The sequence below is a fragment of the Chanodichthys erythropterus genome, chromosome 2, assembly GCF_024489055.1.
Source record: "Chanodichthys erythropterus isolate Z2021 chromosome 2, ASM2448905v1, whole genome shotgun sequence".
Classification (NCBI taxonomy): domain Eukaryota; kingdom Metazoa; phylum Chordata; class Actinopteri; order Cypriniformes; family Xenocyprididae; genus Chanodichthys; species Chanodichthys erythropterus.
Window position 1 is genome coordinate 18,885,505 of NC_090222.1, and position 26,241 is coordinate 18,911,745.

A 26,241-nucleotide genomic window follows, 5' to 3' on the forward strand; every position below is an offset into this window, starting at 1 on the left:
ATGAAGTTCAACAATGCTCTCACGTGCATAGATCCTGCAGCACAAGAATGACCAGCTTTTCATTCATATTTCATGACAAGGACCCCCAAATATAATAATACAGTTATATGCAATATTATCATTGCAGTAAAATATAAAGAAATAATTTAAAATACTATCTGCAAGATATACTTCGTAATGTTTCCACTCAATATACTATCCTACAGATAAAATGTTCTTTTTTTTTACTTTAAAAAAATGGCTGCATTATAAAAACAACCATTATTTAGAAAGCAGAATGAAAGCTCTGCACTGCGTATGACAATAATACAGTACAGTCGAAATTATCCATTTGCTTTAAAGTCAAATAGTGATTTTCCCCTAATAATTTGGGGGATGAGAATGGAAATGTTTTGATGTTAATATATATTATTTGCAGGACTAATCATAATCTTTATATGTGAGGCTTATACATTTCAAGAACACAAAAATGGCCTTATGATTTTCACATTACTTTCTGTAAATGGCCTGTTTATCTGAGTTTTCTCATAGCAGAACATGGTGTGTTTTGAGATGTTTCATTATTTGCGAATTCATTGGTGGTTTAAGGGCCTTTACATCAGCAGATACAGCCTCACATACTCTTGCATCAAAAAATGCTTCAATCATTAGACTGTCCATCACAACAGCTAGAGTTTGACAGACAGTCTTTCCATCCAATCACCGCCTTGCTCAAGCAACACGCGAACCCCCATGGGGCGGGGCAGCGTGCACAGAGCAAGGAACAGAGGCCAGACAAACGGTACATTTCCATATCCACGACCGTGTTTACGTCAATATACAAACGAGCAGTGCGTCGCGCTGAATAATACTGGTTCGTTGCGGTGAGAAACGCGTTGTGAACACCTTGAAGCCTGCGCGGGGCCGACGAGCGCTGCACGAGGGATTGCCCATCTGCAGCGCGCGAGGCGAGGCTCGGAAACGGTTGGGGAAAGAAGGCCTCCCCTCAGCATTCTTAGACCTGCGGGGAAAAGTGAAGAGCGCCGCCTGACGACCGCCGTACAGCGGGGTGGCTCGCTCAGGAGACAGCGGTGCGCTGCATAAGCTCTGGCAAAATCTGAAGAGCGCCACCAACTGCTCGCCACAAGGTAAACAACTCGTGTGAATCCAGCTAAATGCTGTTGTCTGTGTGCACTATTGCTATCACTGCCTAGAAGTTTGAATTATCAGGCGTATTGTCAGTGAGTTGGATTTCATCATCTGCAGCAGTGCCGCAGTTGTAATGCCCGTAATATTCTTTTCGTATATTGATGGGACGAAAATTGTGGACTGCGGACTCTTTAATATTACAAAAATGCCATATGTCATGCACGGATTAGGTAAAATATGAGGAGTTAAAGTATGAGAAATCCACATGATGCGCATTATAATATTAAATGCAGTTAAATATTGAACAAATGGTTTCAGAAATATCTGACAGTGTTTACAAAAAGTAGGGATTAACCTCCTTTTTTCAGGACCTAGTAGAAATATTAAGTTTAATATTCGAAGTCTGATATTGAGAAACACTGATATAAATGGAGTACTGAGTAATGGTCTGAGTTGGGTTTAGGGGAATTGAATGATATAATAAAGAAAACAGTCTACTGAAATTGTACAGAATAGGGTGTAACGATACCCTCATATCACGATACGATATTATTGCGATACTCCAAGACATGATAAATGGTTAACAAAAATGAACTGTTGATTAAAATGCAAAATTTTGTATTACATTGGGGGTGGAAGTGAACAGGCTTGGACTGGTAACCCAATTCATGGGACAATGGTGACACCAGAATAAAAATATTCATGATTCTTGACTAAAAACACAGATATATTTACTGACTAGATATATTTAAAATAACGTAAGCCAATTTTTACTGGTAACAAGACATTTGGCATTATCAGGAGCCACAAATATTCACCCATTGCATTATAATACATTAAATTCAACATTATATAAAGTAGTTTAGGCCCGGTTTCACAGTCAGGGCTTAGCCTAAACCAGGATTAGGCCTTAGTTCAATTAGGACATTTAAGTAGCTTTTATAAATGTGTCTTTGAAAAAAAATATTACTGATTTGCATCTTGAGACAAAACAATTGCACTGACATATTTTGAGATATCTCAGAGAAAGTTTCTTTCAGTTGAAACGGTTCAAACATGCATTTTAGTCTAGGACTAGCTTAAGCATTGTTTGTGAAACCGGGGGTTAAAGGTGCTCTAAGCGATGTCACGCGTTTTTAGGCCAAAATATTTTTTGTCACATACAGCAAACATCTCCTCACTATCCGCTAGCTGCCTGTCCCCTGAACACACTGTAAAAAAAACTAGCTAGCCTCTGTTTTGTTTGACAACATTTCGAATGTCAACAGGAAGTTACTCCACCCAGGATCGCTTAGAGCACCTTTAATGTATTGACACTAAAACTCTGTAAACTTGAATTTTTTCTCACACAGTAATTTTAATTTTGGGTGAACTATCCGCTTGTTAAGTCATGACGTAAGGAACGCCATTTCTGGGTCCAAGCTTCAACTCATTTCACTTGAGATTGCCATTATGAGCGCTATTTATTCATGTTAAACATCAATCATTTAAAAAAGTTAAACATTTTAAATACTTACAGTATACACAACAGTCTCTGTGCTCACAGCGTCACAGACATTAATATTTTAACGATTTATAAAAGATGAATCATTGTCTGGCCATCTGGAATTTTGGTATGGAGATAAAGGTTATGATTATAATTTTTTTGTAGTATTACACCACATCATGTATGTATATTAGCAGCATTTGTTTTTTTTTCTTGTGGTGTGAGATAGAGCGTTAGGACCCGGAAGCGCTGCCGTGTGATGTCAGACTTAACAACCGCATATGCAATACATATTGTCACTATCCACGATACATATTGTGGCGTTTTTGTATTGCGATATATTGTGATACAAATCATGATATATTGTTACACCCCTAGTTAAGAACATTATAGCGACCATCTCAAAGTGGAAATGTTGCGATTTTAAAAACATAAACATGTCAAGTGGTGTGACATGTTTTGTCCCATGTCTCAATTACTATGTAAATTATGTCCATCATATCTATATAATTAGTGGCCTTTGGGAATCTGGTTCTGAACGATAGGTTATGGAATCTAAAATGAAAGTGCAAGGGAGTCTGTCTTCTGACATAGCTGTAGAAGTTGGATTTTTTTAGGATTGATATCTGGCATGAGAATATATACTGAACCCAGTGACTGTGACTCATCATAACCCCAGCACTGTATCTGCTTTTCAGCACACCAAAAGTCTGGTTTAGAACTGTTCTGCAGTTACCATGGGTGATCAGGAGTATGTGGAGCATCAGTACATGTGCAGTGAGTGTCAGCAGCTCTTTAATACGCTGGAGGAGGTGCTGGTGCACCAACAGATCCACACCGGGGCTGAGGGGGATGAGGCTGAGATCCTGCCAAGCCTTGAGGACTGTGACACTGGGGAGAGCCAGTATCAGTGCCTGGAGTGTGGAGCCATCCTCAGGAACCCAGACGAACTGCTGCTGCATCAAGAGCTGCACATGAGTGAGGCAGGCCAGGGTGAGTGCAGTGCTTAACATGTGTGCTGTACATGTCAGATTGTTTTGTTTGGAGATGGTGTTTGGAAGTGCATGTAATCAGCATCCTAGTGCTTTATTTTCAGAGCTATGTGAGGTCACAGAGGTGGATTCTGTGGATGCAGAAGTGCCAATCCAGTACCAGTGTCTGGAATGTCTGGCTCTCTTTGACACACCTGAACTGTGGTTGGCACACAGACAGACACACAGCAGAAGCAGCACCCACAGCAGCCTAAACACTGACACAGTGAGTACACACACACACACACACACTGATAAACAGAGCTGGGTATCCTTGCAGATTTGATTTGCTCAGGTTTTGATTTGATTAGATTCCCATTCACTTGGGAATGTTCCAGCTATAATATTCATTCTCTCCTTTAGCTAATGAACCTTTTGACTCGGTATATTATAAAAATGTGATTTTGTTAAATGAACAAATTATGCAGTTCTGTGGAGACCAGCAAAATAAAACATTACTTAAAGTGTTAGTTCACCCAAAAATGAAAATTCTGTCATTTATTACTCACCTTCATGTCGTTCCACACCCGTAAGACCTTCATTTATCTTTGGAACACAAATAAAGATATTTTTGATGAAATCCGAGAGCTCTCTGACTCCTCCATAGACAGAAATTTAATTACCACTATCAAGGCCCAGAAAGGTAGACATTGTTAAAATAGTCCACGTGACTACAATGGTTCAACCTTAATTTTATGAAGCGATGAGAATACTTTTTGTGCGCCAAAACAAAAATAACAACTTTACTCAACAATCTCTTCTCTTCCCTGTCAGTCTCCTATGCAGGTGATGTAGTAAGCGCAAGTGCAGTGCTTTCCTGTTTACATCCAAATGCCGGCTCAGTATTGGCCGACACTGTTCATGTGAGCTCCACGATGCATGCGTGTGGTGCTGACGCAGGCACTGCACTTTGCTTTACATGAACTGCATATGAGACTGACATGCATAAAATTGACATAAATAAACAAAACAAATCTGTAATATCAGCTAATAACTCTTGTATTGTCAGTAATACAACATCACTGTCTAATAGAGAAAACAATTAATACAGTTGAAGCTGTCTACACTGATAGTGCCACTGTCAGGCTCTTGAAGTGCTCAACAAACAACTTGTGTGCCTACATACTCAGAGAATAAAAGATTTGTCTTGTTATTTGAAGAACCATCATCAATGAATGGAACTTCATTCAAATGAAGATTACAATTAATCAGTATTTAAACAGTCTAATTTCATTTTATGTTCTGTTTCAGGAATATGTTCTTCAGGCAGATGGTTCAGTCACTCCAGTTCAATTGCTCAATGTGCAAAATCTAGTTCTGGATGAACAGAGGGCAGGCCAGATCCTGACCCTAGCCCAGGTCTGTTGCATACTACATACATTTATACACACACAACAAATACAAATACATAAGGGGGGTTGTTTTACACTGATCTTACTGAGGTGTGTTTATTTCTCTCGTGCTGGGTAGTCCTGCCCATTCATTAGCCCAAAATCCTGCTAAAAACTGAAATACATTGCATCTTGCCTAGTTAAAACGTGGTTTTAGGATTAGGGGCTGGATTCACAAAAGTTCAAGGGTATAAAAAATAAAGGATAAAATTCTTCTTAACTGCTTTTTTCTTATTTTGCTACTTAAGATAAAAAGTAAATAACTACTTAAAATGTACAACACTTTTAAAAAACGTGACGTCGAGTGATGAACTTCCTTCAAGCCATTTGTGAAAAAATATTTTGCATGCCTATTATGTTTATAACGGTCTTTGGGGTGGTTTTCATTAAACTGATCAACAAATCTTTGGCAACAACTGCCATACAATCAGATAAACAGATCAGATAATAGCTTGTCATTTCCTTTTAAGAAAAAAAGATGTTCTTAAGACAGTATTTGGGAATTTCTTAAAGGCGCAGTAAGCCATTTTGGAAAAACGCTGTTGAAAGTGGATCAGACCGAGCACCACAACAAACTTGTAGCCAATCAGCAGTAGGGGGCGTGTCCACTCATGATGGGAGAGGAGAGAGAGTGAGCAAGAGGAAGATTTGAAGAAAGAGATGACATTACAAAAGAGAAATGGTCTGAGTAAAATGACTGGAAAAAGAAGGGTTATGATCAGACAAGCTTTAGGACAAGAGCTTTAGTATTAGAAAAGCTTTCTAGTGCAGGAGAGACCTAAGCGGGAAGGCCTGAAAACGGGCCCCGAGGTTGCGTTGTCTCTGCTCCTTACTTGACTATCATTGGTTTTGAGTGTCATGTCTGGAGCTGGTGTGCTGCTGGTTACTAACAACCAACTCTTGCTTGTACATACTCGTGTACTGTATGTTCATATTCAGTTCTTTCTTGTCATTTGTTCGTCATCTTCGCTTTATTTTGCTTTGCTTCTGCTATGATAAAGAGACATCCTCCACTCTTGCATTGCGTGTTTGTGTATTTTGGAGGCAGAGCAATGAAGGGAGGGGTGTGTGTGTTTTGGTTGATTTCAAATATTAACAGTGTTCAAAAATGATTCTCAGAAATCACTTACTGCACCTTTAATAATTTTTTACACTTCTTACGAATTTCCTGGAAATTCTCTTTAGAAATTTCTTGAATCCAGCCCCAGGTTGTTTCTATCTTATTCATTCTGAAGGTTCAGTGTGATAATGTCTGGGCCTATTGCCACGTTGTTTTAGGATGTTGTAGGTCCCTATTTCCTAGCTTACCTTTGAAGCCTTTATTTTTCAGGCCCTTCGAGAGCAAGAAAACCCATCTAAAACTGCAGCCTCTCCCAGAACTATGCTAGTGCCAGCAAACGCTTCCCTGCCCGGCTCCACCTCTGCGATGCTTCGCCTTCAGTTCTGCTCCGCCCAAGCGATCGCTGATGGATCTGCCTCAGCTACTCTTCGAAAAGCTAAACTCCTCGCCCCTCTCTTACCTGCCGATCCTATCCGGCTGGACAATGTGACCACTTTGAACCTTCTCCCTTCCTCTGGTCAGGTGAACACACTAAAGAAGCAAAATGAAGAAATTTTAATTATCCATCCTTATGAGTGTTCTGAGTGTAATCTGCTGTTTAGCACACCAGAGGATTTCCTTCAACACCAGGGGGAGCACTTCTTAGGCCAGGACAAAGAGACTGGGGACACTGGGGTGATGGTGGGGTATGAAGACAGTTCTGGGGCTAAGGAAGATGAAGGAAGAAACGACGGATCAGAAGAATGCAGCAAAGTTGGAAAAGTTAGTGGTGGGAGACGTACGTTCACCGCTCGCTCAGCTACTTTGGGTCTGACGTCGTCTATCTCATCCAGCAATCTTCAATGTGAGGAGTGCAAAAGAACGTTCACCTCTGCCAATCGGCTTGTGGCACACCTTCGTGTGCATGAACAAGGAACACATGAGTGCCCAGAGTGTGATAAAGTGTTTAAGAAACTGGTGTCCCTTCAGACACACATGCGCACACACTCTGGTGAGGCGCGTTTTCTGTGTGTCGACTGTGGACATGGTTTTACCACAGAGATGACTCTTATGATACACAGGTACTAACACATATAACACACAACTCTTTAGTCAAACATCATAACTTGCTTGTGATTTGCATAATCTCTAATCAAACATAACTTTTTTTGTTTCGCCTTCCCCACTTAAGGAAATCTCACACATCTGAACCACTGCACAAATGCCCATTTTGTGCCAAAACCTTCACCAACATGACCAAGTTCTTGTACCATCGCCGCACTCACAGAGTACGTGAGCCGACCACACCGGTCTCTCAGGTAATAGTTGGTTTTAGGAAATTAGCGATGCACAAGATCGGTAGCATGTTGTTTATCAATTGATATTAGAGATTTCATTTTTTTTAAATTTATCCGTATTGGTCAATATTGGATATACTGTATACCCAGCAATATTTCCCCTATTTTTTTCCTTTAGATTGTCTTTGGTCTTTGAACTTGATCTTTAAAATGCACTGATATTATAAGTCTGTCCAATACTGATATTCTGATAATTATTTTCATTTTTGGGCTGATAACTCATAAATGCCTCATTAAAATTCTATACTGTTTTGTCTAAATGAAAAATAAAATACTAAAAACTAAAATCAATAGTTTAAATGCTACAAAGGAATTTAATCATCACATTATATTGTACAGGATGAAAATTAGATTAATAAAGATTACATTTAACATTATTAAAAGGATTGTTCACACAAAGAAAGATAACTGTAAAGCTAACTATAACGATAACTATATTTGCGTCCACACCAACAAATAATAACCGTCTGTTTATTCTAAGCTAATGCACTGAGGTTTCAAAGTGTGTACAACATGTTTTTGCTGTTCTTCTTGCATTTACATGGCTTTAACCAGCAGATGTCCTCAGCATTAGGGGTGGGACAAAATATCGATATGGCAATATATCGTCGTCCATCTCTGTGTGATGCGGGACTTGATACGCTGGCACCAAATATTGATGTTTTAATGAATAATAAATAGATTTTTCTGCTCCCATTATCGCTACTTCAAGGCGGCGCTCAACACATGAATGAGGGAAACTTGAACATAAGTTAACTAGCCTAAGAAAAAGAGGTTTTTAATGGGATGGCGGACAGCAGTGTGAGTAAAATAATAGATGCCCCAGCCACGTTTAGGTTCAAAGTCTGGACGCACATAGGCTTTTACACCATTGATGTGACAAACGTAGACATCTTTGCAATCCTCACCAAGCGCTTGCACAGATACACATGGGAGCATTTGAAAGCAGGCGTCTATCAGCAGATCCATAATATATTTTTTAAATGTACCAGTAAAGCTAAATGTGTCAGTTTACATGCAAAGAAAAGTTTAAGCTTTTAAAAAGTATAAGCATAAAATGTTTAATTTACTTAAAATATTACATTTAATTAACAGACTGAAAAAAAATTTTGTAACAGGACTTTAATAAAGAGAGAGAACCTTTTCACTGGCATTTTGTTTTCATAGTTAGACAGATATCGTCATGTATCATTAGAAGATTGTCTAGCAATATATCGATTATCACAGAATCGCCATATCATGATATTATCATTACCGTGAGCCATGTACCGTGATCGTATCGTGAGGTACCCTGCGATTCCCACCCCTACTCCGCATGCAATGTTTCAAGTGAAGAGCTAGTGTAATCGATCTAATCTAACAGTGAATTTAGCTGATGAAGTCAATATCGTGGAATAAAAACAACGCCTAGTCTTTTTTACTTCAACTTCGAAGGAAGCAAGACAATGTTGTCGAAACTAGTGCTGGATGCCTGAGTACATTTTATTTTACACTGTTTGATGGCCTGGCATATATCATTAATACTTCTCACCATTTATTCCAAAGGTATGACCAATTGTTTTCCATTTATCCATTCACTTTAAAGTATCCTTGAAAAGGGGGAGTTAGACTTGTCAAAGAGTGGTAGCTTTTTCTGGACCTCTGACATTTTAAATGCGCGAGCCCTTAAATTAAAGTGGGTTCTCATTGGCTGTCAGTGTTCTGAAAGTGGAAAAAAATCGTTCTGAAAGCGATGTCAACGATGTTCACGATATCGTTATTGTTAAAGCTGTGGTGTGGACAGTGCTATTCTTTTATATTTTGAGTGATTTTTAAAACTTTATCGTTATCTTTATAGTTATCGTTCTTGGTGTAAACTGGCCTTTATTAAATAACAACATTGACTTATTGTTGGATGACAAACAAAGTTAATCTCATTGCCTTGTTTTCCATTTGTAATTAGAATCATTATTTTTTTGTATGATTTACACTGTTTGCACTGTTATTTGTTTTATCCACATAAACTGCAGAACCACAAATGGCCTATTATATCACTGTTAGATTAGATTGATATTTTTTTTCTTAAAATGGAACTGAATGTAAACCTGTTAACACCAAAAAAAAAAAAAAAATAGTGAGATTAATTCAACTCTCCCTTTTGCAGTTTGTACTGGGGCAGCAGTCACCTCTCTCTATCATCCAAAGAGCAAGAGAACGAGAGGCTGCTTGGAGGAAAGAAAGACAGACGGTGATGATTCCTCCTGTGAAAGATGATGGAAATGAGTCAAGTGACACAGGCCCTGTGCTCATTGAAGGTATTGCTGTGGTCTCCCAGTCTTCAGAGCTGACAGAGAATGGGCTTTATGCTGAACACTCAAACACAGAACAAAACCAAAATGGAGGGAAAATGCTGACAGATGACCCAAACCATTCAGCTACTGCCAATGTGGAAGAAGGAGGAGGAGAAGAGGAAGGTAAACACAGGACTCCTGCTGCTGAGGAAGAGCCAAAAATTCCATGCTCCATATGTAAAAAAAGATTCTCCTCACAGGTCCGTCTGTTGCGGCATCGCCGAACGACTCATATGACCGAAAGGCGTTTTAAATGCAACATCTGCGGGAAACCGTTCAAAAAGCAAATCCATCTGCGAAACCACCTGCGCACACATACGGGCGAGCGGCCGTTCCAGTGCAGCGTATGTGGAAAGACCTTTTCCTCTCTTGCGAATCTTTCCCGCCATGGACTCACACACACGGGAGTCCGTCCATACCGGTGTGACATTTGCCACAAAGCCTTCAGTCAGTCGTCGAATCTACGTCAACACCGTCAGCATCTTCACAGCAATGCAACACCCTCACCCTGTCCAGACTGCTCTGCCACTTTTATCCGTCCTGCTAAACTCGTAGCTCATCGTTTTCTTCACCACCCAGGGTCACCGGCACCTTACCCCTGCCCGCACTGTTCCGAGGGGTTCTTGCGCAAACGGCAGCGAGACATTCATTGCCTGGAGGAGCATCCCGACCTGACGCATTTCATCCCCCAGGACTCCCAGGTTAGAGGTCAGCAGGGTTCGACAGATGACACCGAGCAACAAAGCGCTCCTTCAATCACAAAACCCAATCTGGATTGCACTATTTGCGGCAAACGCTTAAACTCCTCTGCAAATCTTCGCCTGCACCAGTTAAGTCACGGACTCGGGCCCGGCCGGCCACGAGGCTCCAACTCCGCCCTTGGGAAGTCTCATCCTTGCCCAGTATGTGGAAAGCTGTTTGTTTCAGCCTCGAGCGTTACGCTACACCAGAGAGTTCACACCGGCGAGCGTCCGTATCCTTGTGCGATCTGCGGAAAACGGTTTCGCCAGAACACGCACCTGCGGGAGCACCTTCGTACACATTCGGGTGAGCGTCCCTTCCGATGCGAGTTCTGCGATAAGGGCTTTGTGCAGAGCATGCATCTGGCAGAACACCGGCGTACACACACAGGCGAGCGGCCGCATGCTTGCGGTGAATGTGGAAAGACATTCAAGACAGTTTCGAACCTTAGAAACCATCGCAAGACCCACGCCCGCTCCCAAAAGCAACAAGATCCGGAGCACAGCGGAGAAGCGGTGCCCGCAGAATCCAACACAGCAACTGTTACTGTTGTGGAGGCTTCAGAGATGGACATGGCAACAGCAATACCATCTTTCTGCCAGCAGGGGATGCAGCTTGGACAGCCACAAGTCATTCAGATACAGACTTCTAACCTGACACAGGTTTGTATGCTAGTTTTGCTGTGTTTTGTTACAGTTTTCGTGCACCAAGTAACGGTTAATATTTTCTCACCGTTTCAGACTCAGGGCACTCCCACTATCATGTGTAATGAGTTTGGGGAGACTATAGCCATCATTGAGACAAGCGGAGACCTGGCAGAGGCCATCGAGCTGTACCACACTGCACTGGAGGGTGGCATCAACATGGAGGCAATCACTGTGGACAACCTGCAGTTATTGTGAGAGAAGTGCAGCATTCCAGTGGCCATCATCTTGAAGATTTGAATATTACAATTAAAATATGAGCATAAGCAATGTCAGATCAAGCACAGAGACAAAAGAAGGAAAATCAGAGGTTGAATTAAGCCGTCTAAGACAGGGTCGCAAATTTAAGACATTGTATTAATTCCCATTAAAGTTCTTGAATGTGTGAATAACCTCAAATAGCCACTATAGATCCATTCAAATATTTTTCAGCCTTATTTTGACTTTTTTTTTTTTTTAAAGTAGGGCTGATTTTAGAGGATGCAACTAAAGTCTGTGATAAGACTGCTCCTGTTTTAGGAGTAGGAATGGACAGTTTTGGTTGCTGACGACACACTGCATGACACTCTTGTTCTGACAGAGCCAGATGGAAGGCATGATGGCACAGATTTAGAAAGAAATACACCCACGGACAGTGGAGCAAGTTGATACCGTCCTCTGGGACGGCTTAAAATGATTCCTGGTGTACATTCTAACCTGCAGTTCTTGCAAGGAGGTCATTTAAGGGCATTGAGCTGAAGAACAAAACAGCAAAGAGGGAAATCAAAACATGTTAGTGCTCATCATGAACAAACATTATGCATCAAGGGATCCCCATGTGTTACATACATCACATTTCTCGGTCTGTACACTGAATGTTTGTAGCTTTTTTAATGTTATGAAGCTGATTTGGAGAAGTCTTGCAAATAAACTTAAACAGTTTGTCTCTGTCTCCATTGTAATTGCTTTGAGGACGTGTAGTTATAACAGAACTAGCCAGAAATGATGATATCACCTTAAAGAGATTCAAATCTGTATGACTTTATTCTGTGGAACAGATATATGCTATTTTAAAGAAAGTTTAAACAGTTTCGGTTCATACAATGAAAGTCAAAGGTGGCCAAAACAACATTGGAACACACTTGACTTTTTGTGAGGGGGAGTAAATTAACTTTTTTTAAATGAACTTTAATAAATCTCTTTAAATCTGTTTTGATGTTACATGGAATCTAAGTCTCACCATACTGTAATTGTCTTTGTAGGTTGATTTCCTGTACAGCAGCAAATCACCAAATACCCACAATGTAACCAATACTTGCATATGGAAACACCCTATCATCCCTTTATTCTTAAAAATCACATAAAGCATCTAATAGCTTAAACTATGAAAGCCTTCAGAATTCAAAAATTCTTCCCCAATCCAAAAAAGCATTTACATGGATATCATCCCAGAACCAGACAAAAACACATCAATGTTTTACTCACATTGTTGCTTTCTGAAATTAAATAAATACCAAAATGCACATTTATGACATCACCCAATCATTGTTCGGTGAAGAGTTACTCTTTCATTTACTTATAATAGAGAAGAGGCTGTATTTTTGAACATCTATTTATTTGTATACTGAGAGATACAGTTAAAATTTAGAACGTATCAGTATAAAGTCTTTCTCTTATATGTAAATCAGCAAAACAAGGTAACGCCATAAGGACAGTTTATAACCATATTTCTTTATTTATCCTTTTGTTTTACAATTTCCTTTCCTGTTACTGGCTTTGTTTCTTCCAATGATGCTTTTGCTCTTTATTCAGATGGTAGAGTCTTACAGTATTTATGTACAACAAAGACCAGCGTGCAGGAGCAGGTCACCGTTGATGTCCTCCCAGTCCCACCTTACAGCCTTAAAGTGATCGAGGAACGAACGATAAAGTGACAGAAGGAATGAAGGGTAGGAATGTAAGTGGCAAATCAAATTAATAATAACAATAATAATAATAATAATAAAAGTGTACAACTATCAGAAAGATGTTTGGAGTGTCTTACAACAAAGGCCTATGTAATTACTTCCTGGTAAGAAATAAAACATATTGTGAATACCAAGATAAAGAGCATAAGAGAAAAATGTTTTTAAAAAAAAGGTAGTGGAAGTGCCTCTAGGAGCGAGGAAAGAGGGTGAAACCATCCCTCTGTTTCTGCTAAAGAAAGAGTATATTAATAGGAATACAGTATATATAGGTTATAAGGATCAGATCCACAAGAACAACAAAGCATTAATAAGAACAGTAATAATGAGAGATTTTATAACATAATGACCTGTAGCATTACGTGTTGAAAAATCAAGTTTCTTCTCTAAAAAGTTAATAAAATTCTTATGGTAAATTCTTAAGAATATATTCCCAACATTCTCATTGCTCTGTGCTTCACCAGCTCATGAAAAGTTGAATAAAAAAGGCAGGGAAAGAAATGTTTAAATATGTGGAATCTCTTAATATATGGAAAAACATAAATCAATGGCAATAATGTGCCTGTTGACTTCCCTTCCATGACCTTTTCCTTCATGGCTAGCCAATCGGAGGCTTTGGAATGACTCCAGTTTGACTGACAACCACTAAAGCCAATCATAGGACAAAAGGTTTCTGAATGGCAGCGCGCAGTTCAGAGTCCCTCACCGAAGGTTTTCAGTGCCTTAACAAAGCTCTCCGTGAAAAGTCTTCAAAAATTAAAACACCACAGAAGAAAAAACAACAACAAAAGAAACAAAAAAAAAACACAAAATATCAAAAATAAAAGTCCAATAAGTCTTCATTATCACTTAAACTCAGCCAATGGAGGCCCGCCTCACAATGACCGGCAGTAACCCACTAACCAATAAAAAAAAACACCTGTGGCCAAGCTACTGCCAATCAGGCCATATGAACACAACTCGGTCTGAAAATGGATTGGGTGCCCTCATACATCCTGCCTTTCTAGAGACATCAGCAGCACTGTGACTTCACTGGTGTACAGGACAGGCCCACAGTCCTCTAGTTTCAAAGTCCAAAGGAAGCCTAATGACTAGGATAATGCTGTAAATTCAAGAGTGTCTGTGTTTATGTAGGCAAGTGTCTTTGTGTGTCAAATGTAAAGTTTTCATAATTTTGTCACGTAAAATACTGTAAAGTTTCAAAACCCCAAAGTGTTTTGAGGCGTCTCCCCTCATCTTCTCCATACACATGAAAATTCTGCTCTTGCTTTTTCTTCCTATGACCTTCGGAGGTGGTCATAGCAGAGACAAGACAACAAATGTAGATCATGCAGACGTTGAGGGGAGACATCTGGTCTTCAAGCCATCCGTCTGCCCGTCAACCTCATCTGGTGGAGTCCTGTGAATCGCCAGCGTTTCTGGGATCCTCTGGGCTGTTCTGCTCACCCTCTCGCTCGGCCTCTTTTTCCTGAGGGTCCGCGCCTACAGCTATGTCACTGGCTGCCGCCCCAGAAGGTCCCGGTAACGAGGAAAGATCTGAAATGCCGGCCGATTCCGATGGAGCTGCCGTTTGCATGATCTTTTGCCGGACCTCACGGATTTTGAGCTGTAAGCACACTTTAGTGGGGAAGATATCAGCGTATCGTGCCTGGAACGCAGCAGTAGATTGAGCTATTGATCAACACAGAGAGGGGCAAAAGGGGGAGAGAAAGACAGCATTAGACGGAGACAGAAACTAGACTAACGCAGAGATTTTCAAACTCTCAGCCAACATGAAGAAGAGCTAAAGGTTTTGTTCTGTCTCTCACACAAAGCCATCATAATGCTTAAGAAGATTTATAATATCATCACATGAACCAATTTTATGTTGATTTTGCATCCTTTTTGATGCTTGATGATTCATTCTTATTTTTTTTTTGTTAATTGCATGGAAATGAGTGATCAGCATAGTATTTTTTCAGTACATTTTGTGAAAAAAAAAAAATCATACTTGTTGATTTCAACCACTTGATGGCAAGAAAAATGACATGACAGGGGCAACTGAAGATAGGGCTGCATGATCATGATTAAACAAAGTAATCAATTATTATGTAAAAAATTATAAATTACAATTATTAATCATGATAGTTGTCATATCATAAGTTTCTTTTTACATTTCATAAAAAAATTACTGCATGTAGTATTTTACCATATCTAGTCTCTCTATGGAGAGCAAGTATGTATTGGAAGCAAGTATAACGTCACATATAGCACAAGCATAATGATTATATATATATATATATATATATATATATATATATATATATATATGCAATTGATATTACACAATGTGGCGATTAATTAATCAATCGCAAATTAATCACACATCAAATCTGGCTGAAAAATTCCCCCCAAAAGATCATTTAAAGTCATTATTGTGTTAAATGAGAAACTTTTGTTTGGAATCAGTGGTTCGGAGCACCAAAGTCACATGATTTCAGTAAACAAAGCTTTGTTTACGCGATCCGAACCACTGATTCGAACAAAAGATTTGTAAAGCTTCGAAGCAGTGTTTTGAAATCACTCATCACTAGATATTGTTGAAAAGTCATTATTTTGTTTTTTTTTGGTGCACAAAAAGTATTCTTGTCACTTTATATTTAGTACCTTTATGGATCTTGAGAGATTCTGTGACATTGCTGGCCATAGAGGCCTTACAGAGCCATCAGATTTCATCAAAAATATCTTAATTTGTGTTCTGAACTAACCCTTTAATGTTTTTTTTATTAATATGGAAATGTGAAATAATTTTTTAATGAAATGATACTCTAAATAAGAAACTAAAACTGCCAGTAGGTGGCGGTAAATGTCTAAATGAGTATGTCATTGAGTCGTTCATTCATTTGATTTATTCAAACAGCTGATTCATTTAGGAATTAAGTAGATGGCTCTCTTTATGAATGTGCCATTGAATCATTGTGCTTCTTTTCAACTGTTCACTTCATAGTTTTTTACTAATCGGATAGCGATCTGATTTATTTTAAAATGGTCCCATTTACACTTGGCCACATTAATGTGAATCAGCAAAACGGATATAAATACGATCTTCAATTCCTGCACTATACGCAAAATTAACAGAGTTCATGTCAATGAAAGAAATGGATATATGCTGCATTTTATTTATCACCAGCTAATGTCAAGATCAAAGACTGCAATAGGAGAAAGAGTGGCATTAGCACTGGTGAGATCATTTAGTCTCACTCATTAGGTAATAGTATACTGTAGGTAATAGGTAATATTTTCATGAAAATTTAGAAAACAGACAATATTGTGTCTAAAATAATAACACAATATTAACTTCTTATTTATTGAACTGTTGTTTAAAATCATGCCATCAATGCCAAATCAATCATCACCAATCAACGTAATGAAGTGTAAGATGAACTAAGCAGGTAGCTATCAGATTAGTGTTGTGAATGATTTGTATTTCATTTCACTTATGAGCTGTATGTGTGCTGTCTGTGAACTGTGTGGGTGGTACAGTACTCTGAACAAGTGTGTGCATTACCTGAAGGGAAGAAGCCATGTTCCTGGAATAGCTGCATGACAAGAGCTCTCCTCTGATCAAGAGTTCGCCTGAGAGAGGAGTAGGGCACCTTATCAAACTCCAGCTCCCCCAGTATATCCTCTCCATCTTTACCAGAGAGAGGGAGAAGGATGATCATGATGTAGTTATGAGTCCGTGCAATATGGGCTGCAGAATTATGAAGGTTTTGTGGGTAGTGGAGTATTACCTGGCCTATCAAAGGTGAAAATGTCCCCCTCACACTTTGCAGCGCTTTTAGGTGTGTTGGGCTCTGAACTGCAGCTAGATCTGCGGCGGCTTTTCCTTTTTGGAGAGATGGGATCTTCTGTGGACGAGTCCAGGTCTGCATACAGAAGTGGGATTGAGGGCTAGATGATTTTTTATTTGATATGCAGGGACAAATTAACTGACCCAGCACCTATGTACACTGAGTAATAATTCATGTCTGTGGAGAGGTCTGAATCTTACTCTCACCGGTGGAGTTTTTCCTCTTCCTGCGGTAGCTGCCCAGTATGGCTCGTGGGGAGGTGGCCAGACTCTGCAGGGTTGGAGAGGGCAGCACCTCCTCTGGACGGAACTCTGGCAGCTCTGCAAAGCGCTCCTCAAAGTACACCTCTGACAGGACCCTGCACACATGACCAATCACAAGATTCTGACCAATCTGAACATGCAGTGGGATCCAGAAGTCTGAGAATGCATGAAAAACTGTCATTTCTTTCATGTAAACCTGGATATAAATAGGAAAGCAATTAATACATTTTTATATATAATATTTATGATTCTGCAATATTGTCACTAATCAAATAAACAAATTTATGACACTTATCATGTGAACTCCTTTGTACAAAAAGTATTAAGAATCACTAAGAAATCCTGAAATTCTAAAATTTCATTTCTGAATACAATTTTTTCTACTAAAACTTTTATAATGACAGCAAGCAATAAGCAATGCAAAAAATTTTCTAATTAGGATTTTCTCTTGTGGTCTTCAGGCGCAGTCACATTTACAGTTGTTGCAGACAGTGTTTCCCATTATTTACTTAGACCGTGGCGCCATAATCTAATCACAGTTTCATACTGAACCAAAATTTTATAAATTTCTCATAATAACATAAAAGGTTTCTAGTTGTTTCTAGGTTTCTAGGTTTCTAGTTCAAGTTGTTTTGCACCATTGCTTTGGCAAAGTATCTGTTAAATTAACTAATAATCAAAAGTGCGATATGGCTTTGTGTCCTTACCAAATCGCAAAAGGGGGACTGAGGGGGACTTAGAGGGACTGATGTCCACCCACCACAGTCTTAAAAAATACTGTGGGAAACGCTGTGTTGTTCAGCAAATTTTCATAAAATCCAATCATTTCAATAGAAATCCACATGATTAGGATTTTCTCGAGAGGGTGAAAGATTTCCACATGCAGGTTTCAACTCGGGTACAAGTTGGTCACACAAATTTACCACACTGACCAACAGAAAGCTGCTTGTTTTAAAAATGAATTAATTTGACTTTTTGTCTGAGAAATTGTTTAAATTAGACTGCACCTTAAGACTTTTGATGACTATAGATACATTAAGCTTGAAATAAATCATATCAGGACCAATGATGTCATATTTCAGAAAAACATACTTGTCAACAGAATCAAATGGTCGTTTGAGTGGTGGGGGGCGGGCCTTGACTTTTTTAGGTGGTGCATCTTTATCACCATGAGACTGAGTTGGGGCAGGATCTGATCCAGAGGGGGGAGGTAATGGAGAAGAAGGGTGGGAGTCCTTCCATTCAGCCTGAGTATAGCAAAAAAAAAAAAAAAGAATAACAGAGCATTATTACAAAAGCAATTACTATTAAAAAACACTTACACTTATTTATTTTGCCTACTGCACACAGTGATATCTGAGTGATATTTAAAACCTAATGCCCCAGTTTCACAAACAGGGCTTAGCCTAAGCCAGGATTAGGCATTAGTTCAATTAGGGTATTTAAGTAGCTTTTATAAACATACCCTAGAAAAAAAACATTACTGGTGCGCATCTTGAGACAAAACAAGTTACTTTTGATTAAAACAGCTCAAACATGCATTTTAGTCTAGGACTAGCTTAAGCCTTGTCTGTGAAACCAGGGGAATGTTTTGGTATAATAAATAATATATAACTAACTACTATTAATCATTCTGTTTTTCATGTAGTTGACAGTCAAGTTAATGATCCTAACCTCCTTAGCATTTGCTTCTTTGCCACGTCCACTATGGGTACCACTTTCCGCTACAGAGTGAGTGGGGGCTTCAGTGGACCCCTCCTCTGGTGGAAGCGTTGCTGGGGAACTCGTCTCAGCTGCCTTGTCCATCTCAAATGAGAACCGACTACCACTCTCTTTGTCCTTCTCTCGCTCTCTCTCTTTCTCCCTGTCCCTCTCCTTGTCTCGTTCTTTGCCTCTCCCTCCTCCATCATAACTGCCCACAGGGATGTTGGCCACTGTGGCTTTCACTTTCTGAGGAGGCCTTGCTGTGATCAGTTTGGGTGTCCCCGGAGCACTGCCTGTTGAAAGAGAAAAGAGGGACTGTGTGTAGTCTTAAAGTAATCACCACTGGGCTGCAACCCCATCATGAAAACATAAGACCTATAATGCTTTTTACATTTTTAACTCTCTTTATTGTGTAATGTTGCTGTTGGAGTATGAAAAAGGTCTGCAAAGTTACAAAGCACAAGAGTTATTCTCTATATCAGTGAGCACTGTTTCTGAACTTGATCGTAGTCTTAAGATTTCTTCTGAGAACGTACACAATATTCCTCATTAAAATAATTCCCGCCCAAGGCATACGCAAAGAAGGGCGAGGGCCTGGTTGATTTGCTTTGGTAGTGTACTGAAACATGTGGTTATGGTAAGGGGTGTGACATTTAACCAACACAGTGGTCCAGCCGACCAATCAGCATTCAGTGCGCTTTTCGGGAGGAGGGGCTTTATAGAGACTGGAACTATACAATTTGTTACTTACAGACTGGTACAGGTGCTGCAACAATGTAAAATATGTGAAAAATAATGTGCTTTTTGAACATTCAAGCATGAAAACCTATTCTAGTAGACCCAAAAAACAAAAGCAAGACTTTGTAAAAGGGCATAATATCATACCAGAATGTGAGGGTTGAGCAGGGCTTCCAGGCTGCAGTGGCACTGCGGTGCCCTGTGGAGGCGCAACTGAGCTGCTACCGCCCTTACTTGGGACCTGGAACTGTTTGTCTGGCTGTAAGAGAGAGACTTTCTCGGTCTGTCTCTCAGAGGACTGCGTGTAGCCCGGACTGTCCGTGTGTTGCCGGTCCAGTGTTCTCTCCTGGTGCAACTGTCTCTCAGAATGTGCAGATACGTTCCCCTGCCTATCCGAGGTTACAGAGGTCATGGAGTTTGTTGTGGCGTGTTTAGGAAGGATGTGTGAAGATAGGCCAGAGGAACTGGACACTGTGTACACCACACTTGGTGACACTGTCGCCATAGACACCACACCAGTTGCCAAGGTCACATTTGTAGGGGTGTAGATGGCAGTGATGGCAGGAGCGTGAGGGTTGCTGGGAGACTGTGCTGGGGCCAGCAGCGATGGCTGACCTGAGGAAACAGAAGGCAATACACCTTACAAATGTTCATTATGCAAATTTGAATTATTATAGCACTGATCAGGCCCTTCGGATGTATTTTTGCAATCATTCGAATGATGATTTGTTTGAAAAAGTAAAATATTGAAATTAAGTACATAAAGTGTGGGGAAAGTTGTTTTATTATTTGCACTACATTTAAAAAGCTTGCTTCAGCAAGAATGCAATAAATCATAAGTGACAGTAAAGAGTACATTGTTACAAAATATTTTAAATAAATGCTGTTCTTTTGAACTTTCTATTCAGCATATAATCCTGAAAAGGTGTATTACGGTTTCCACAAAAACATTAAAGGATTAGTCCACTTTTAAATACACTTTTCCCGATAAATTTACTTACCCCAATGTCATCCAAGATGTTCATGTCTTTCTTTCGTCAGTCGAAAAGAAATTAAGGTTTTTGAGGAAAGCATTCCAGGATTTTTCTTCATATAGTGGATTTCAATGGCTACCAACAGGTTGAAGGTCCAAATTGCAGTTTCAGTGCAACTTCAAAGGGCTTTAAACGATACCAGACGAGGAATAAGGGTCTTATCTAGTGAAACGATTGGTCATTTTATAAAAAAAATACAACCATTTATGCTTTATAAATAAAATATTGCCTTAAACGTACTTTCCGTTTCCGCATTCTTCAAACCGCTTACGCTGAATGTTCTACGCCTTCCCTATTCAACTTAAAAAACAAAACTGGCGCCGCGTTCGTTCCGTTAGTAGAATAGGGAAGGCAAGGCATTGAAATCCACTATATGGAGAAAAATCCTGGAATGTTTTCCTTAAAAACCTTCATTTCTTTTCGACTGACGAAAGAAAGACATGAACATCTTGGATGACATGGGGGTGAGTAAATTTATCAGGAAAAGTGTATTTAAAAGTGGACTAATCCTTTAAGCAGAGCAACTGTTTTCAACATTGATAATAATAATAATGCGTTAAAAGTCATTTTAGAAGGATTTCTGAAGGATCATATGACACTTCCCTAAAATTCACAAGAAATAAATGTATTAAATTATACTAATTATGAGTCAACTGACCTGCAATCAATGGCTGCACCAAAGTTTGTCCTGGATGAGCGATCGCTGCAAAGGTCGCCAAGGGTGATTGCACATAAGCAGATCCAGGTGCTGCTGAAGCCGTCTGAGAAGAGGAGCCTGTTGTGGTGGAAACTAATGGCAAAGGAGAAGGAACCCCAGGAGTGGACTGTACATAAGTGATTCTGTGGGAGAAAAGGTGATATTCACAGAAACCGGATTAGACAGCTTTTATAATGAGAGCAGCAAGGCAGGGTTATTCTCTAGTGCTGCAGCACTTCAGGAGTGTAGGAGTTGTTAAAATAAGAGTGGGGGAGATGTTTGTGCTTATGCAGCTAGGTGAGTATAAGTATGCCTGTGAGAGTGTGCAATATACCTTGTTGGTGGGGGCGGTAGCAGCACAGTTTGAGACGGGGTAGAGCCTGGGGCGACCACTGTAGCTGTTCCCATAGTAACAGAAAAAGGGCTCCCAGGTTGCACTGGTCCCGTAGAGGGGAGTTGCGACTGGACGACAGGCATCGGAGCAATCTGAATAATCTAGACGGAAAGAAAACAGGACAACATGTTGATTAAAACAGGTAACACTCACAAATTATAAGCATCACTTTTAATGAATGGTTCTACTGGCTATTCAGTGTCAATTTGTAATTTAAGAATTCCTCATTTGGGATCTCACCTTGCTTCCTGCCTGTGCTCCATTCTGAACAGGAAGAGGAGGGGCTACTAAGGGAAACTGCTGAGAGGGGGCAGGAGCAGCCCTCACTGTTGCCATGGGAACCAGCATCTTGCCCTGCAAGACTGGTGACTGTGTTTGCACTGCAGGAGGGGAAAAAAAGAAAGAACAGAGTGTTTAAAATAATTGGGTCTTGCACAGACTGTCTTATCTGACATAGCAGAAAACTATGGAGAACAGTATCTAAAAGCCAAAGCCAACATTATGCTACAATGTAATACAATGAAAAAGACAATAGGCATTCTCACACATACAGCCTTTGCTGAAAATAAACAGCATTTTTCTGTTTAGAAATCATGTGTGAAGCAATTTCCTGGAATAAGAAATTGTGGCATTACTGGTCAAGCTCCATTTTGAAGTCGTCTTCTCTCAAATACCCCGTCTACACTAGACACAAGTGGTGCATTGGAATTAAATCCTTCAGATTATAATTCATAAAGCTGTCTACACTGCAAGTGTAAAATGTGTGTCCGTAGTAGTTGCGATATGCATTCAGTTGACATGTTTCCGTTTCTGACATGCTGCGGAGTTACTTCAGCCACTTTAAACTCCTCGTCTGTCTCAAAAACAATATTTTATTATTATTTTGTAATTGCCAAATTAAGCCCAGAGTATACTTCAGTTTTTACATGTATGTTAGGGTTAGTCTCAGCCTCAGACGTCATGCCTATGTACCGTTGACTGAATGCCTGATACATATGGCACGCTTAATTGGAAACAATTCAGGATTTTCTAAGTCGTCATTAGGTTGGTTGAATTATACAGGATATCCGTTTTTTAACGGTCCCCCTGGAAACAAATGCCGTGACGCCAAACTCCCTTGTGGAAGAAGAATGCTCTTGTGTTTACAGTTGTGACAATAAGCGCTTATCAGGATCAACTAAATGGTGGATTTTCAAAAGTATGTAAAGTTTGTGGCTCCATTGTTGCAGTAAACTTGCATAACATTCTTGAATGAGTAATTTATTAGATGCACGCCGGTCTGTTATTGTAGGGACATCGACTTTACATTTTCATGCACCTAAAAATGATGCAGAACAAAACTGTGACTGGTTGCATTACATGTCAGTCAAACGTCCTCTTGGGCGGTCTTTGGCCAATGAAAGCTGTGATAGAGTCCAGACCTTGTGCCGTCAGTCTGAAGGTCTGGCTACGCAAGACTACGTTAGGGTATGCATTCAGTGCGTGACTGAATAAAAGTAATCATCAGTATGATACACACACAGATAGATTTTTCTAACCACACATACTCCTCTCACTCAGCTTGTATATGTGCCTAGATATTTTTCATTCATTAGTGGCACCTATGCCTGAACTGATTTGTTTTTCGCATGTATTTGTGTCCGTTTACGTGTCTATAGCCACTTTTTCACCATTGGGCCAAAGAATTCTCACTGCTTAACCATTCCATTCCATGCCAATCTGGCCCAGCCTTTACGGGTTCAGTTTCGTTTTCCACTGTGGGGCTGATAACAGCCGCTCTTTGGAATGTAATACAAATGCATCAGTCGTTGCCTTGGTAACAAGAGTTTACAGACTGTATGAGATGTAAACAGCGACAGCGTTATGGAGGATGATCAGATATTTGTTTTAACTTTATTATTAACTCACTACACATATCTACCAGTGTAGTTCCGGGCCAAGAACGGTTTGTAATCGTGCTGTGCTGAAACAAGCTCAAGTTGAAATATAACCATAACCATTCTTACAAATGTTTGGCCCGAAGGTGGAAAAGTGACTGATTTTGAGTGCTTGACGTTAATAGCATTATATAAGCTGTTTCGGAATTTAAGTCGCAGCACGTTTCAGATGATAAAAAAAAGCTAATTCGGGAATTTTACTGCAATTTAACAGGTTTCACGTGTGAAAGTGGCTATTGTTTTCAAATGGAAATGTATAGAGTGCTGCAGGGATGACATCAAAACCCAGAAGAATAATTCGCCAGTGGTTCCCATGAGATTTTCCTATGGATTTTTACATTTGAGTACAATAAGGTCTGTGGTAAACATAACTTAATGATACATAGAAGTTTTGCTCTACAACGTAAATTACACACACCTATATCAAAAATGTAAATTTAGAAGCTATAATGTTTATTTAAAAAAAAAAAAGTATGTTTTTTTTTTTAAAGTAAGTAACTAGATAAGAACTTTAGGGATGTGAGTGTGTGCAGTTTACAAAATGTCCATTGTAGAATTGTAGCAAAAGTGTCTATTGTAGAACAAAAAGTATCATTAAGTTATGTTTACCATTTTACTCATAAATTGAAAAACCCATTATAAAAACCAATGGGAAAAAGGAACCACTGGCGAATTAGTCTTCCAAGTTTTGATGTCATCCCTGCAGCCCTCTATTAATATGGTAACGCATTTAACACTTATTTGAGCTCTCACAATTGAAATAAAGGTGTGTATCCTCACCTCTGGCTCCTGGGCTAACCACTCCCACAGCAGGACTGGAGACGTACCCCGACTGCTTCCCGTTGGCCAGTGAGGCGTGAGTGGGCAGAGCTGTGGGTAGGGTGAAGATACTGGTTGGCTGACTGGCCTGCTGAGGAGAGGGGCTCTTGGGATTGTTGGCAGAAAGGGTAGGGAGAATGTACTGGACCTGTGTTATCGGTTTTTGGCCTGATGAGGGCGCTAAAGAGCCGGAGGGGAGAATGTGCGACTGCAGCATGGGCAGAGGCAGCGGACCGTTACTATGAGTAAGTGGGGCAGATGCTGGGGAGGCTGGGTTTTGTGGAGGAGGAGGTGTGACAAGCTGTACAGTGGGTGGAGCCTGGAATGTGCCTCCCAAAACTAGATTGGTCACCAGCCCCCCTTGACCTGCTGATGCACTAACAGGATTGGGCGATGATGAGGAATAGTACCCACCCCCTCCAGCTGAAGCTGTTGCTGTGTTTCCTGTGGCACCAGGGCCGATGAGAAGCTGTGTCTGGGGCAGAGCAGGTTTCCTGTCATGTGGGGACTTGCTGGCGATCGGCACTGGTGTGCTGACCACAGGACGCACCACATTAGTGACGACAGTGGACGCCACTCTCACAGCTCCTAGAACTGACGACACTCCCCCGCCAGAACTGACCAGGATGGACTGACCTCCAGAAGACTGGGACACACCTCCTTCACCTTCCCTTCGCTCTCCATCACCTCCCTCCATTGTTCGTTTTCTTTTTGAGGAAGTGTCACTAAAGCGTCTAGAAGTGGGGTAGGAGGAGAGAGACACGCTCCGACCGTGACCAGGGCCGTAAGACGAGGAGCAAATCACTGGAGCAAAAACTCTCTGATGAAAAAGAATAACATGCAAAAAGAAGAACATAAATTTGCCAAAGGCAGCAGGCAAATGCAATGACACAGATCCTTTACCAGTTAATAAAAATACTGTGTAATGGCCTTCTGTAAACTTCATTAATAATTAACTTTGGAAAAAGCTTAAGGACTACAAGCAATTTTCTAGTTCTACAGAGAGCAAAGTGTTCTACATTTCACATTATTTAGTGGGACTGTATTCATCTTAAAGGGACAGTTCACCAAAATTCTGTCATTATTTATTCACTGTAATTATTTACTTATTTAAAGCCTGTTCACAACAAAGACAAATGTTTGGTGCAACAATTCAGCATGATAAACATTTTATTTTGAATAAACGGCTGTTAATGTGTCTGTTCAGACCAACACCAACATTTGCATAGTCAACACAGCTGCATTTTTTTTACAGAGAGGTGTTCTAATCTTGTTTAAAACAAAAAAATACAGTTTGACCTCATGTCAGAAACAAAATGATGTTGCAATAATTTGCAAGATGTTAATAATGTTAGCAAAATAAAAGGGATCATAAAAATGGCATTATTTTTTTTGTTCTGTCCTGAATAAGCTGTTTCACATAATATACAATCCACAAGACAAACATTGACTGAATTTACATAAATGAACCAGTTCCAAATTTTACATACCCTTGAATCTTAATATTGTACGTTGTTACCTGGATGATCAACAACTGTTTTTACGTTTTGTGATAGTTTTTCATGAGTTCCTTGTTTGTCCCGAGCAGTTAAACTGTACTGTTCTTCAGAAAAATTCTCCAGGTTCCTTATATTCTTTGGTTTTCTAACATCTTCTGCATATTTAACCAAC

At 39.9% G+C, this 26,241-nt stretch overlaps 2 protein-coding genes across 7 annotated transcripts in view; one reads left to right on the forward strand and one right to left on the reverse strand.

Moving 5' to 3' along the window:
• Window positions 1–560: 560 nt before the first annotated feature.
• znf526 (zinc finger protein 526) lies at window positions 561–12,099 on the forward strand. 2 transcript variants are annotated; one of them, XM_067393394.1, is made up of 8 exons: window positions 561–1,127; window positions 3,313–3,607; window positions 3,711–3,871; window positions 4,897–5,004; window positions 6,367–7,157; window positions 7,268–7,394; window positions 9,577–11,166; window positions 11,245–12,099. In XM_067393394.1, exons 2-8 carry the CDS (start codon window positions 3,352–3,354, stop codon window positions 11,404–11,406), a joined length of 3,195 nt encoding a protein of 1,064 aa, XP_067249495.1. In that variant the 5' UTR covers window positions 561–1,127; window positions 3,313–3,351; the 3' UTR covers window positions 11,407–12,099. The 2 variants fall into 2 exon arrangements, with proteins under 2 accessions (XP_067249495.1, XP_067249496.1); XM_067393395.1 differs by lacking the exon at window positions 561–1,127 and adding an exon at window positions 1,313–1,358.
• Window positions 12,100–12,232: 133 nt separating this feature from the next.
• cicb (capicua transcriptional repressor b) overlaps window positions 12,233–26,241 on the reverse strand; it is a 47,258-nt gene continuing 33,249 nt past the window's right edge. For 3 of the 5 annotated variants that reach the window (XM_067403893.1, XM_067403879.1, XM_067403886.1), the window contains 11 exons: window positions 24,532–25,390; window positions 22,055–22,194; window positions 21,755–21,915; window positions 21,382–21,563; window positions 19,837–20,304; window positions 18,922–19,244; window positions 18,340–18,494; window positions 17,185–17,342; window positions 16,925–17,059; window positions 16,699–16,824; window positions 12,233–14,822 (listed from right to left, as the gene is read on the reverse strand). In XM_067403893.1, the coding sequence (XP_067259994.1) occupies window positions 14,536–14,822; window positions 16,699–16,824; window positions 16,925–17,059; window positions 17,185–17,342; window positions 18,340–18,494; window positions 18,922–19,244; window positions 19,837–20,304; window positions 21,382–21,563; window positions 21,755–21,915; window positions 22,055–22,194; window positions 24,532–25,390 (2,994 nt within the window). In that variant the 3' untranslated portion in view covers window positions 12,233–14,535. The remainder of the gene's footprint in view (window positions 14,823–16,698; window positions 16,825–16,924; window positions 17,060–17,184; window positions 17,343–18,339; window positions 18,495–18,921; window positions 19,245–19,836; window positions 20,305–21,381; window positions 21,564–21,754; window positions 21,916–22,054; window positions 22,195–24,531; window positions 25,391–26,241) is intronic. The other 2 variants (XM_067403902.1, XM_067403911.1) reach the window with 2 other exon arrangements.

Excerpts from the sequence above, each read along its gene's own strand:
- znf526 (XM_067393394.1), top strand. The coding sequence starts at position 3,352 with ATGGGTGATCAGGAGTATGTGGAGCATCAGTACATGTGCAGTGAGTGT. Across the intron at positions 3,608-3,710 it reads CATGAGTGAGGCAGGCCAGG|AGCTATGTGAGGTCACAGAG; the intron begins GTGAGTGCAGTG and ends CTTTATTTTCAG. Across the intron at positions 7,395-9,576 it reads CGACCACACCGGTCTCTCAG|TTTGTACTGGGGCAGCAGTC; the intron begins GTAATAGTTGGT and ends TCCCTTTTGCAG.